This window comes from Ceratotherium simum, chromosome 1, assembly GCF_057802395.1.
Source record: "Ceratotherium simum simum isolate JZ-2026a chromosome 1, ASM5780239v1, whole genome shotgun sequence".
In the NCBI taxonomy this organism is placed as follows: Eukaryota; Metazoa; Chordata; class Mammalia; order Perissodactyla; family Rhinocerotidae; genus Ceratotherium; species Ceratotherium simum.
The window spans coordinates 88,254,217-88,268,859 of NC_141900.1; the positions used below are offsets into that span (position 1 = coordinate 88,254,217).

At 49.6% G+C, this 14,643-nt stretch overlaps 1 protein-coding gene across 1 annotated transcript in view; it reads right to left on the minus strand.

Moving 5' to 3' along the window:
- The window catches only part of PLXNA4 (plexin A4), a 367,932-nt gene that overhangs the window by 346,096 nt on the left and 7,193 nt on the right, over positions 1-14,643 (minus strand). Inside the window, exon 2 of the mRNA XM_014787750.2 lies at positions 3,181-3,363. Within this exon, the coding sequence (XP_014643236.1) occupies positions 3,181-3,363 (183 nt within the window). The remainder of the gene's footprint in view (positions 1-3,180; positions 3,364-14,643) is intronic.

Below are 14,643 nucleotides of genomic sequence, written 5' to 3' on the forward strand. Positions count from 1 at the left end.
TTACAGGGCTCAGAGAAGCCAACTCTGTAATTATGGCTACAGTATGATTTCCATTACTCTCACCCTCTGGTTTCAGTAGCTCACAAAACTTCCCGCAAATCCTCCTGCAGCCCCAGAGCTCTTCATGGCTGGGCCTCTGCCCAAAAGGTGAATGTGGTTCTGATAACCTCTGGGAAAAGCAAGACAGAGTTATTACAAGGAAAGGGGAGTGGTGCTTAGCGAGCAACGGTGGTGGGAAATTCTATTGTTTAGAAAAAATAAATAAACTGGCCAGTTTTGCTTTTTATTATTTCAAACAACAGGCTCGGCAGCCCAGCCTTCCTTTCCCAATCCAGACTGTCCCCCTGGGCCGGCTGTGCTGAGTCTGCAGGAGCGGTAGCTGGGCTCCAGCAAAACTATTAAAAGGCTGCCACTCTGAGCTCGTGGAGCAGAAAGTTTTGCTGCCCCCATGGCCTGGGTTTCCCCGGGAGGGCCGCTGGCTCATTCCCCCAACATGACCCTCTGCTCTTACCTCTCAAATGTTTACGCTCCACCAGTCCCACCACTGCTCTGAAATTAAATGTAAGGTCCCAGGTGGCTGAAACAGAACTGTTCTTATATAAACCCCCCGAAGTGAAAGATGGGGAATGCCAACCCAGGGTTATCAAGCCCCAAGCCTCCTGGTGAGGTGTTGCCTGTCACTGCCGGCCTGGCTGACCTCTGGGGACACTTCAAGGCAAGGCTCTACCCACAGCCTGCCCCATGAGGGTTGTCTCTGTGCACTTAGCTTGCCCAGGCTCCTGGACATGTCCTCAGCCCACTCTCACGGAGCTGTGCTGCGCTCCGACCTCCCCGTCAAGTGACAGGCTTCCATAGGCGGGAGATAGCCAGCCACCATCGGCCTCAATCCACCCTCTGACCAGCAGCATGCATTTGCAAGTCGACTGTCCTAGGTTTACAATGCAGCCATGGCCAGGAAACATGTCCTCTTTTCCCAAGAGAAAATAACTGTTCTGTTATACGCACCAAACTCTCAATGTTTATGTCACTGACACCATATTCCAACCAGCTCAGATGACCAAAAAAAAATTCCTTCTACCAGGTCTACTCGGTCTTGCCAGTGAGTTAATGATCCTCTGGCACCTACTAGGAAATTCAGTGGGTGGGACTCTTTCAGTGCATTGGAGTAAGTTACTTTTCTGTCGCACTGAGATTGGGCTCACCAGAGAAAAGAGGAAAAGCACCCCAAATCGCCTTGCTTACTTGTTTACTCTCAAGAGTGCTCATTCACCCACTGGGCCAGGCAAAGCAGGTCAACAGACATTTCATTGTATGAATGTATAAGGGAATGCCTTTGGCATTTAGAACTCACTTCTCCAGCATGGTGAAGAATGACGTCATCTGAGCAAACAATGGAAATGTCCTGGCGGCCCCTGCTCCAAAGCTCACGCATGTCTGTCCTCGGTTTACACTGAGGCTTCGCAGACACAATTTCAGCGAGTTTGGACATCTGACTTCCTAGCTCACCAGAAGCTGGAAGCCACAGACTAAGGGAGGAAGAGAGGCGCTAATGTCAACCAGGATTCTGACAGCAAGTGGAAGCGATGAGTGACATTGTGTGCTAAAGGAAGAGCCTGGAAAGCTGCAAGAATCAGACATAGGAGTTGTGTGAGGACAACACACCTATGCCTCCCAGCATCTTCTCTGGGCGTCCATGAAATGCAGTTCAATATGTGAATAATGATCACAACGAGAAGGCCAAGGCAGCAAGAAAATGTTCAGTTGTGTTGAATATATTCTTCACAGAAAGGCATGAAACTATGAAATATAATTCTTAAAGCCATAGAGACAATGGCTAAATTATTTGTTAACTTGCCACTTAAGGCAGTACACAATTAGCTGGTTACCTCTTTAGGTGACAGTAGATACGTGGTCCATTGTCCATGTCATCCTTGCGGGGCGCCATGGCGTTTCCCCAACATGTGTCCTCTTCCACATACCATCCATGTAACTACTCCACACACGTCCCCCGATTACACACACTCTGCTCCCCACGTCTCACCCTCCACGCTCTCACACCCCAGACCCACTGCCTGTTCCACAGAGATGGACAATTTAAAGAAAGAAATGATTGCTGCAGCGGGCTGTGACATACTGGATGGGAGAATAGGCACAGTCCTCTAGATTTGCAGAGAACATTTCTCCTTGACCATCTCGAGCTGCTGCCCAGAAATACAGCAAAGAAAACAGCAGGGATCAAAGCTCAGTCTGAGATCAGGCAGAGCCTCTTTATCAATCTGAATCATAGGATGTCCAGAGAATTCCAAGGAAAGCCTAAATAAAACAAGCAGACTCCACATGGAGTCACCAATATTTCCCAGGGAAAAGTGTGAAGTGCTATTATCAGCCAACCAAAAACAGGACCTACCGCCTACAGTCTTCGAAAGGCTTTTAATCCAAGCAAGGAGGGTACCCTATGGGGCCAGCTCCAACTCACTGAGATGAGAAGCCTGAGCAGAGGTGGGCAAGAGAATAGTCCTGCATGGACAGGAGCCCCCAGCACTGCTGAAGGGCCAAGGGCCCCTGAAGCCACCAAGCTTCTGGAGAACAAGGAGGAAAGCTCATGTCCCCAGATCACACCATTCCACTCCACCTTAAGCATTTTCTGTGCTCCCACAATATCCGTGGTTTCCTCGTTCCTGTGATTTGGCTCTTAGCTCCATTAGCAACTCTAGAAGGTTCTACACCTTCCTCCATCTGTTTCCCTGAGTGGATTCCAGATGGATGCACCAGCAAGAATGGCTGAAACAAGAAGACCGGGCACATCCCTTGCCCCTGCCCAACTTTCCCAACCACCCAGGCCTAATAAAGCTCTTGCCTTAGGCCACAAGCCCAAGGTAGAGAAAGCATGCCATTTAGGATGGCCTAGCGAGGCTGGGGTAACACTCTATGTGCACACCAGCCCTAAGGAAGAGGTGAATCTGCACACTCACCCAGTGTGATTCCACAACAACCCTCCGTACAAAAGCAGAGGAGGGGCAAGGTTAGCATTCATGACCTCAACAGCATCATATCTCCTTAGCTCAAACCTCTGTCACTCGTCCACCAGGCCCAAGGTAGTAAAAAAGCGGGAGAAAATATCCATCCCAGTGGGGACAGACTGCCTTCACAATAAACAAAATGACTGCACCTCATTCCTACCTTCTTCAGCTTGCCACTTTTGGTGCCCACGAAAGCCAGAGAGTGATTCTTGTAGACGTATGCAATGACAGAAGTCATGCGGTCCCTGTCCTCCGTGAAGACAGGAATGCCACGCACCATCTCAGACACGCCCAGGGGGGCATTCATATCCAGGCCACAGAAGTTATCATCAATGGTTAAGAGCTGAAAATAAAAAAGCAGAAAAATTAGGGGGGAGCATCAGGGCAATTGGCAGAGGCATTGAGTTAGGGATATATAGAGCTAGAAGAATCCTTAGAGATGGGTCATCTGGTATCAATCCCTCCTTTTTTACATGAAAAAGTCAGCTCCAGAGAAACTAGGTGACCTGTCAACAGTCAATCTAAGAAGATTGTAGGACCATGACAAAAAATCACAGACCCTAGAGTCTCTTTTCACTGTACTCCGGAGTCTCTCTGCCCCTCACCAACCACTCCAGGTGCCAACTTGGTAGCTTAGATTGACTATCATCACCATCACATTGGAAAGCACTGGGCCAGGACCCATGAGCATGGGCTCCAAATGGCTCTGCTTGGGCCTAAGGATGTGGTCTCCACATCTACACTTACTGTTAACCAGACACACAGACGAAGACTTAAGAACGTAGAGTAGAGACCTAGAAACATTAGTACATGAATGACAATACCATGACAGAGGAATGTACAGACAATAGGTTGGGGAAAGGAGGAGTAGGAGAAGTGGAAACTTCATGAATGAACTCAACAGGACACAGTGGTGCCTCACTATGCCCCATATCAGGCTTCCTGTTTCTTGTAGAGCATGGTAAAAAGGGACAGCCCTAGCCTTATCATACCTACACCAGCATTTCCCAAAGTGTCTTCCATGGAACCCAAGCCCCCTAAGATGCTCTACCATAAAAGCGTTCCTCAGGCAAATAATTTTGGGAAATATAGTACATTCTAACACCATGCAAGAGATTCATAATGATTAGTAACAGGAAAGGTCTGAAAAGTCTTTTTAAGAAGAAATATGTTTAACATTCTCTCAGCCTTTCCCAAACATTTTATTCCCTAAACTATTTTGATCGGGCACCTGTTAGCATTCCTTAAACAGAATATTCCCTGGATACTCTGTGAGACACACTGACCCAGCTCTTGCTCCTGACTCTGAGACAATTTCATGAGTCCAGCAACAAATAGGAAAATTCTTCAGCCCATTTTCCCCAGTGTTTCGGCCGAATCTCTCCCAGTTTTACTCCAGGCCCCCAGATCCCCAAGTAAGCAGAGGGTCACAGTTGGGTTCTGTCCTACTGGGGAGTGTCAAAGACCTTGACAATGTCTGCTGAGGAGCCCCCAGTGCTTGCCACCACCTTGCAGCTTTGGTTTGGCACAGACCTCTCCGGGGCTCTAGGAACCTACATTGGATTTTCTCATCTTTCTCAGAAGAACTGTGTAGCCTTAGAAGAGTTATTCCATCTTCTCATGCTTTTATTTTCCACTCCATAAAGATGAAGGCAACAGCTCCTGCTTTTTGATGGGCTTCCATAAAACCTGTAGAGCTCATGCCTGTAAGTGTCTTTGGACTTTTCAGAGAAAGGAGTGAAATAAAATACAAGGTGTCACTTTTTTAAAGGCTTCAATCCAGCCAAAGAAAAAGGCATCTGGAGAACCAGCAGGCAGGCTCCTGCCAGCTGAGCTGCATGGAAGCGGCCGGTGCTGAGCTTTCCAGGGCCTCGGAGGCCCCTCGGCTCCCTCCCAGAAAGGGGGGTTGGAACGCGCCTTGTCCATCTCAGGGAAGGCAACGTGGTGAGCATCTAAAACCTCTCTCTGACCTCTGCCCTCCCTCCTATCATGGTGGAGGCAGCAGTCAGGACAGGGAGGGGGAGAGCATGGGCAGGCCCGGGCAGGCCATGTGCAGAGCAGATGTCTGCTCCATGCCTTTGATCTCCTCCGGCCTCTCTTTCAGGGTCTGGTCCAACAGCCCAGACCAAACACAACTCCTTCTTTCTCCAAAACAAGACAACTATAAGAGTCAAAGTTAGGAGAGAGCTTTCAAGGTCTAGTTTGATCTTTATGATTTTTTCCTAAAATGAGGAAATGGAGGAGGACACAGGTAGTGGAGGATGAAAGAGATGGACAGAAAGAGGAAGAAAAATCCAGATAGAGGGAAGACGATGCCTTCTCCCTGCTGGGCATTCTGAGGGTGGCCTCAGGCAGGCTGGGGATCCTCATGGCCTTGCCTCTTCCTGCCTCCGGTTCATAAGGAGTCCTCGTCCCTGACTTTCTCAGCCCTAAACTGTGCTGCAGGGACCTCTGCCATTAGCAAATGGACCTTGCCCATTATGACCCATTTTCCAAGTAGATGAGGCTGAATGATTTTCCGCTCTGCACAAGGGGAAACTGAGGCGGGGAGAAAGGCAGTCCACGTTTCACAGTCTCCCACCACTCCCAGCACAAACTCACGCCTCACTGACCCGAGGAGGCTTAGGCCACTCAGCCTAAGAATTGCATTTCTGAGTGGTCGGTTACTGAACACCATCCTTCCCCTTGGCTGGGCAGAACCCACACAAATAAGGAAATCACCACCTACAAGAAGAGAGGATGCATTTGGCCGGTTGCAGCACTGCATCACTGCTTGCTCAGAGCAGAAAGTCAGGGACCTGTGGATCCCCGCACCGTGGCACCTTGAGCAGCAAGGGGCTGGGTGAGGAACGTTTTCATGGCAGGAAGCCAGGACAGCTCAGCCTGGCGGCCAGGCCCTGCAGGTCTGCAGCTCGACATCTCCCGCAAGTCCCCATCAGGAGGCGGGTCTCGGGCTCCTCACCTGTACCTGCCCGTCGTCTCCCACATTGCCTCCCTCGTGATGTTGTCATCAGGCTCAAATGAGGCAACGGCTGCAGCTGGGGCTCCTAAGAAGTGTTGGGATTCCAGGGACAATGATGGCTTTCTCCCTAGGCTCTCCCACGCCTCAGTTTCTCCCTCTGAATGGAGCGCCAGTGATGAAGGTGGGATTGAGGCCTCTGACAGGTGCAGCCCAAGTCTGCAAGGATGCTGAGACCCCCCAGCTGTGGCATGAGGTGGCCTTACTCTGTTTCCTGAAAGCTGGGGCAATGGGGAGGGATTGTTAACACTGAAGTTGTGGAAGAAACACAGGACCTGGGTTCACATGGCAGCTCAGCTGCTTCCAACTACACAACGTGGCCCAAGCTCCTCCTGTTCTCTGAGCCTCCATTTCCTTGACTGTAAAATAGCAAGACAGGAGCGTCACGAGAGCTAGGTGCGATAACAGGCGTGAAGGCACTGGGTAAACTGGAAAGCACTTCATCATTATAAGGGGATAGTTCATGGTGATGTTTTTGATGTTTTTGATGTTTTTGATTCTGCCCAGAACAGGGTAAGATGGCTGCAGAGAGCAACCCTAGCATGCCTCCTGACCAGAACATGGCTCTCTGAGAACACCACTCCACTGGGTCTGAGCTGCAGCCACAGGGTAATTACCGCATGGGAGAAGGAGGAGGGAGAGGGTCCCACAGGGCCCGCAGACCCTGGGACGCCAAGGTATAGGGAGCAGATGCCAGGGCCATAAGGGCCTTGGAGGGGAAGGCTAATTGGTGAAAGCCTTCGACAGGTGAGGGTTGGCCCAGATTCCTGAGCACTCTGAGCAAGGAGGAGAGTGTCTGCTCTAGTCCCGGCGGAGCCCTCCCCTGGGCCCCACTAACAGTAAGATTAGAGCGGCAGCCTGAGGAACCAGGAAGGGACTGGACTCCACCGTAATCAGGAGCCCAGCCACACCTGCTGGCCCAGGTCATGCTCTTCCTCCACAAATACCCACGAATGAGCTATGGCCACCGTTGTCACACTTATTTATTAGACAGCAACTTCATTCTTATAAAGGAAAGATATAAGAGTCTGTTGTATGGGAATATATGTGGTGCCTGCTTGGGCCACCCTAGGAAAAGACCTTGAAGCCTCAGATGAGGCCACACCCTCTGGGGTCCCTTCTGCCCCAATCAGGAAGATAGCAAATCTGCTTTCCACAAATGTCCTCATGGGAGGCATGGCTTATAAATTAAGACTGGTGATCCACTGGATTTCAGTCTTGACCAGGAGCTCAAGGACGGGACCGTGTTTTATGCATCTTTGTACCCTTAGCTTAGTTCCTGGTTCATAGTAGGTTAAGACATATGTGTTGGATGGATGGATGGATGGATGGATAGATGGATGGATGGATGGATGATGGATGGATGGATGGATGGACGGATGGATGGACAACTAAACAAAAGCCTGAGTTTCACAGTGGCTAACACTGTGGAACTAGAGCCAAAAGGCCTAGGTTCGAATCCCAGTCCTGCTACTTAATGCTGTGTGAACTTACACAAGCTTTTAACCTCTCTGTGCCTCAGTTTATCATCAGCAGAATGGGGATAATAAGAACGTTATATACTTCATAGTGCTGTGGTGAAGATTAAATGATTTAATACATGTAGAACACTATCTGGCACTTAAGTGCTATGGGAGTGCTAACTCTATTATTATTTGTCATCGTTAGACAATTCAGACAATCTTTGTGAGTCTCAGTGTCTTTGGGGAAATTCACGGTACCTGCCTCAGAGAGGTGTTATCAAGATTAAAGGGCCTAAAGTTACTAAGATGAAATCGCAAAGGTGGAACTTCCTAAAGATCTATCAGGCCAATGACGCTGAAGTAAGGAGCAGAGGAATGGATTTAGCCCTATTCATTAGAAATGCAAATTCTTGGGCTCCCCTCCCTACCTACTGAATCAGAAACTCTGGGGGTGGAGCTCAGGGATCTGCATCTTAGCACCCTTCCAGGCGTTTCTGCTGCACACTGAGGTTTGAGAAGCAGTGGCCTAGATCACCTTGGAGGTTCCTTCCTTGCTGAGGGTGCCATAGACTGTGCCAAGGAGAGAATGGCATGTGACAAGTATAACCACTCTGCAGCACGACCTGCTGGACCCGGATGCAGAGAGCCCCCATGGCAGCCTCCCCAGGCCCTGCAAGTGGCCGTGGTGGAGGTGGTGTGGGGAGCCAGAGCTGACACTCTGAATTACAATCTAATAGCTTACCACGCTTCCCTCGCACACAGCGGCAAAGGTTACCGTGCAATTACATGTCGCTACATACAAATGACAGAGCAGTTACGGTTACTTTACCAATTACAGGGAAATTGCTCCCACTCTGCAGAGAGACTGGCACTCTGAAAAGCTCTATCATCTCCATGGAAAGGGGATTTTAAATGCTGCCAGCATCCTTCCTCTCATAGTCTCTCCAGGCTCTGGGGTGGTGCTGCAAAGCAGCCACCCGAGGACCCCAGAAGTGTCTCGTGGTCTCCGTGGAGACTCGCTGAGAAGAGCTGAAGAAGGTGGCAGATCCGGGAGACAGTGGGCACATGTCCTCTGGAGCCCCTTGGAACAGCCCCCAACCCCATGCCCTCATGACACACTCATAAGGAACCACTATCACCCTGACATCTGTGCTAATTCATCTTGAAGACCAAGCATGATGAGGTGGGGTGGTCACCTGATCTTGAAATCACTCCTCCCCTGGCTGGCCTGGCCCCTGAGCTGGTCCCTGATGGCACCTCCCCTGCCAAGTGGAGCTGTTTTAGTCCCACCCTTGGTTGCCACACCTTTGCAGAAACCCCACATTGAGTCTTTACTATGGAAAGGTCAGAAGTAGGCCAGAGCTCAAAGGTCCAAATGCAGTGCTAATGAGGTAAAGCTCACCAAGTTCATCCCCCTGTGGGCCAATTAGCTCAGCTCTTGGACACAGTCTCTTCCATAGCCATAGGCTGCCCCTCTTGCCCCAGGCATCCACTGTTTACAAATATCCTGAACTGATCCAAAAGAGGCCAACCAGGGAGCCAGTGGGGATGGACGGATGCAGCCGACTCCTCCAATCAGGGATGCTTCTGCCAACTGCTCTGCACCAGTAGCAGCAGTCTCTGAGCCCAGGTCAGAAAATACAAAGTCAGACCTTGTCCTCCCATTGCTCATGGGCAGTTCCTGGTCCAGCAGAGAGAGAAGTCCTTCCATCTGGGAGCAAACCAGCTCTATTTCCCTTCCTGAGCTCCACCACACTGACCCCCAAAGCTGGGAGGCCAGACCATTATCCAGAGGAAGAAGGCATCAGAGATTTACCCAAGCTCACCCACTGTGGAGCCTTTAGTTGGGCCTTTTTCCATCAAACTTTTGGTCTCTTAGGCTATTGGAATTCCTGTTTCCCTTAGGGGAAACTGAGGCACTAAATGAAAACCACACTATTTGCTGTTCCTCATTTATTAATTTGCCTAAGAACACTTAGGAAGGACCCACTAAGCACCAAGCACCAGGTGAGGACCCAATATGAAGATGAAAACGTCTCAGTTTCTGCCCCTTTCCTGGTTGAGAAGACAGACACAAGCCATGGTTAGACAAAGCCATATGTGCTCTGCTTCAGTTATACACCCCGCACTGGGGATACAGATGGCACGGCCACCAGCTGCCTGGGGAAATAGCAGGGCTTTGTGGAAGGATGTGGTGGGGCCCAGTTCTGAGTTCTCTGTGCAGTACAATGCATGGCCACTCTTTCACACATCGTGCTATTTCAGAGAAGGAAAATAACTCAAGATCTTAGAATCCAACAGCCCCATTTTACAGAAGAGGAAATTGAGGCCTAGAGAGTGAAATGACCCTCCCCTCCATGACCTATCAAGTTATGAGAAAATAGGTACCAGCACTCCAAATTCCCTGTCCAGAGGGAAGAAACTGATCTTACATACAGGCTTCCTCTGGGGTTGCTAGAGAGTGGCTCCAAAAAATCCTGTTCCAGCATCAGAGGACCTACTCTCAGGATCAGAGACTGCTGGGGGAAGAGCGGGGCCTCTACTTTTTTCCTGCTGTCCAGGATAGTGCTCTGCCCTCCGTGATCTCTGGAAGGAGCTAGCTCTCCCCTCCAGAGGAGGCCCTTAGCCAATCATCAGAGCTGGGATTCCTCCTTTCCTGGGCCTGTTTGTCCCAAAGGAAAGGGATAGCTGAAGTTTCAAAAAGAAATACAAGTTAGGAGAAAAAGAGGAGGGAAGCCCATGAGGTGCCTGCTGATATGGAAAGAAAAGGTCTTTAGATTCTTCATGCTCAGCACCTCTAAATTTCTTTCCATTAATTAATTACACTCACACACATTCACACACATGCTGGGAGCTGACCATTGCAGATCTCTGCTGGACATGGGAAATCAGTGGGATTTCTTCTTAAAGGGAGATATTGATCAGATAAGCTATAGTAGCTCATGTCCAAATATAGACTCCAGTCATACAGCTCTCCAGTTCTGGAAGATAATGATCACCCACTTATTGGGGGCCCTAGCTCAGATATGACCGCTGACCCATATGGTGCTCATATATGCACCAGGTTCTGATGTATCTGCCCCTTGAGATCACTGGGCACCCTCCAACGGCAGGGGGAGAGGTAAGCAGAGTCCTCAGGGAGGCAGAAACATCTCGGGGAGGCTCTAGTAGGCTTAGGTTTACTCTCATCAGAAAGCCTCTTACTCCATAAACATTCCCATGTGTTTGAGTGCTCATCTTTGCAACAAAGAAAGACATTTAGGGCCGGCCCTGTGGCTTGGTGGTTAAGTGCGCGCGCTGCAATGCTGGTGGCCTGGGTTCGGATCCCGGGTGCGCATCGAGGCACCACTTCTCCGTCCATCCTGAGGCCGAGTCCCACATACAGCAACTAGAAGGATGTGCAGCTATGACATACAACTATCTACTGGGGCTTTGGGGGGAAAAAATTAAATAAATAAAATCTTTAAAAAAAAAAAAAAAGACAGACATTTAAAAATTGGACTATACAACCCTCTGATTGCTTTACTGTTCTGCATAAACTTTCCATTCTCTTTTGTGACTTCTAACTCTCCCCTGAAGGTCTGCCAATGGCCCGTCCTGACTCTATGGGGTTGAACTTTCCAAAGCCACAGAAGTCTTGCAACAGGCGAAGGCTGGCCCCACACCTCGGCTGTGAGCACAGATATCGGAAATGGAACACAAGAAGGAGGCCTCAGCCACTTCGTTACTAATGCATTATCTCAGAATGATTCTTTATTATGTCTTTTTCAATGAGATTGTAGGAAAATGAATGTGTACAGAGAAACAGAGGGGAAGCCAGCAAACCACAGCCACAATAACCTAGTTAGACAAACATGTTATTGGAGGGACTTCATGAAAATTGGCTCAGGGTTGGAAAAACAACCCAACAAATTACACTAAGGTTCCCAAGAGCCAAGTGTCCTGTCTCTAAGCATCTCAGAAAGGAACGGTGCTGAAATATAGGATGGAAGGCCATGGTGTTTTAGGAGCTCCGCGTGTGTGTCTGTGTGTGTGTAGGGGGGGGCTTCTGATGCAAACATCCATCGAATTAGTGCACTTAACTACCTATGGAACAATGAAAGTGATTTGCTAAAAGCAACACTTATTTTTATAGTCATTTGGATATTTCTATGTGTTTTGAGACTGTCTGTGGCCCAATCCCACCATATATCTAAGTGGTCTTTCACCCACCATGATAACAAGCTATCCTTCTAACGTGAAGCTAATGCCACTAATTTGAGCTGCTTTCCCAGGAGAGGGGCGTTAAGCCATGCACACTCTCTGTAGGCCTGGCTGTAACCAACGTGAGCTGTAGCAATGCACCCCTCCTAGGAGTTGCTGAGTATAGCGGGCAGAAAGCAGCTCCAACTAGGATCTCGGGGGTTAAACCTATGACCTTTTCCTCATTAGCTCAGCCATTGAAAGCCCGGGTTCCTCCCTCTGACAAGCAGACAGGGCCATGACACCATGACCCAAGCTATGGGCCAGCCAAGCAAGAGAATCAAGATCCAGACTCCACTGGGCCAGTTCTGCAGATGGCCACCACACTGGGCTAGTCCAGCAGTCAACACCGGACCCATGGGACACACCAGGGAAGACATCTCAGTATTGCGAACAGAACCAAGCAAAACCCATCTGGGTGCTGCCCCTCTCCTTTTGTACCTTAGCTGCAGAGGTCCTCAGTGCCTACATGTCAAGGGCAAAGAAACCCCATGCAGCCCATCAATCCCAGGTTCCCACTCCCCGCCCAGTCTACTGTAGACAACCTCAGCCACCACTAGAACTGTAATTGGAGTGGGGCACGCCACAATGATTAAGTTTGTGTGTTTTCTGGCGGGCGCTAGGAAGCAGTGGCCCTGCTCGCCAGGCTGAATTATGGGGTAGGTCATTCCCTTGTTAGAGGGAGTAAATTTTATTAGCCCCACTCTTGTTGCCGTGTATCTTCCCCTCTTGCTTTTCAGGCCCGTGTGTGAGTCTGGATAATGTTGCCTGCATGCGGGATAAATCAGCCAAACAAATCCCATTATATTTTGGAACACTGACAGAGACACAGTAATGACACCGAGACCGGGGAAAGATGCGGGCTTTCTTCTCTCCCGCTGATCCCGTTTCATGAACGTGGACGGCATGCGGGGCCCAGTCCACTAGGAAAACCATGCAAATCAACAGGCCAAATGGAGAATTCCTTTAGTTGTCTTTTTTCTTCCCTCCACCAACTTTGTTAATGAAAGGAAGCAAGCGCCGTGTGCCGACTCGTAGTCATTCCCTCTGCCTTGCAAAAACTAAGGGACACCTGAAGGTAACAGCAGGGAGGTCTGGCCCGAAGTGGATCCTCTCCTTCCAATGCCTTGACTTAGCATTCACAACGTGCGCCGGAGGGAAAGGAAGGTGAGTGGAGCCTATTCCAGGCCAGGGATACTGAATGTGACATCTGGGTTAGGGGCAGCCCAAATCTCTCAAACGCCGATATTGCAGAGAAAAAAGACAAGTATGAAATCACAGCAATATTATTAAGTCCCTTTTTGTCCCATCGGGTGGTTATTATAACCAGAGGAAAATATACAGATGGTGCTCTGAAGATGTTTAAGTGTCCTACAAATATAAGGGGCTCTGTGTCTGTCATTATTTGTTAATATCTGTGTATTTCTCTTTCCTTAGGAGTCTCAGCACACTTTATTAAAGGGATATTATTTTACCACTTCCTTCTTGAAGATGAAAGGTATAATTCAAAGCAAAAGGAAACTGCTCACCAGCCCAGTGACATCTCATGAGCTGGGACTGGCTGAGACCCAAAGGTCCAAACTCTCAGGCCAGTATCCTGGCCAAGACGCCACCCTGTGAGGATGACAGGAATTGAAGGAAAGCACTAGAAATGCAGATCCGGATTGTTAAATCAGGCTGGTCTGTGTGCTGATTGAAGGAGAGGTTCGGCTGCCAATTTTGGCTGGGCTATCGCACACCCTATGGGGTGCGTGTGTGCACGTGAGAGAGAAATCTCGCTGTATTAGCTGCTTCGTGTCGTGTGTGGGTGAGGGAGATTAAGTCACAGAAAGAGGGAGGCAGAAGGAGTCTCCGAGATGACCGTGCAGAGAGTGAGTGTAAGTGAGGTAGTGGGACACAGCAGAGAGAGCAACAGGTAGGAATGAGGGGCAAAGGACTCCACGAGAAAATGAGTCCGACATCCAGAACACGGAGAACGCGTGTGCACACGTGGGTGTTTTCATAGGCGTGCAGACCTCTGTGCTGGGGTTCATGAAGTAGACGGCTCAGCAATAGGACGCAGCATTGCATGGCCCCACATCCTGATCCCTGACTCGGTAAACCCTGTACTGAGGTCTCTTGACAGCTGTCTGTGTTAAAATTCTGCATATCTGATTCCTGGGTCCCATCACTCTCCTTGCTGACTTGATGGGCTCTAGGGTAGCATCTTGGGAGGATGTGCCCAGGCTAGGAGGCCAACTCCAAGCCCCTTCCTCTCACCAGGCCCAGCATACCACCCAGGGCTTGGCCACTATCCTGTATCCCAAAGTGCATTTGTACTTAGCTGGGAGGCAACTTTCATTGCAAAGCCCACTGGCCAAAAAGAGAAAGCTGGGTGACATGTCAACTGAATACCTGGAACCGAAGCCATCTCAAAGGGGAGAGGGGTGAAGACTTGATTCTATAAAGATTGGGGTTGTGATATGGCAGCCCCCCAAATGCTAAACCAGAAGTCTGGAGTATGGGGTTAATGGGCTGTGAGGGGTGAGTGTTTGTGCCAATGTGAAAGGAGATTTGTGATGTGTGCTCTCACCGGGACTTAAGTGTGGTATACGGCGTGCATGTTTAATGGGCCACAGTGTGTGTGTGTGTGGTATGTGTGTGTGTGTGCGTGTGTGTGTGTGTGAAATGTAGTGGAGTTGAGAAGGCAGGGCTGGGCAAGCAAGAGGAGGAGTTCCTGGTCTGAGAGAGGACTGTGACTGAGCAGAAAGAGAAAACTCTGCCCAGTGCCATAAACAACAGGATACATCCCCTCTAGTCAGAGCCGCACTTCCTGCCGACAGGGAAAGAAAACACCCCAAGCAGACTGGCAGAAACCAGCACCCAGAGCCTGGGATGGCTGCCTGGCCCCTCCGGATGC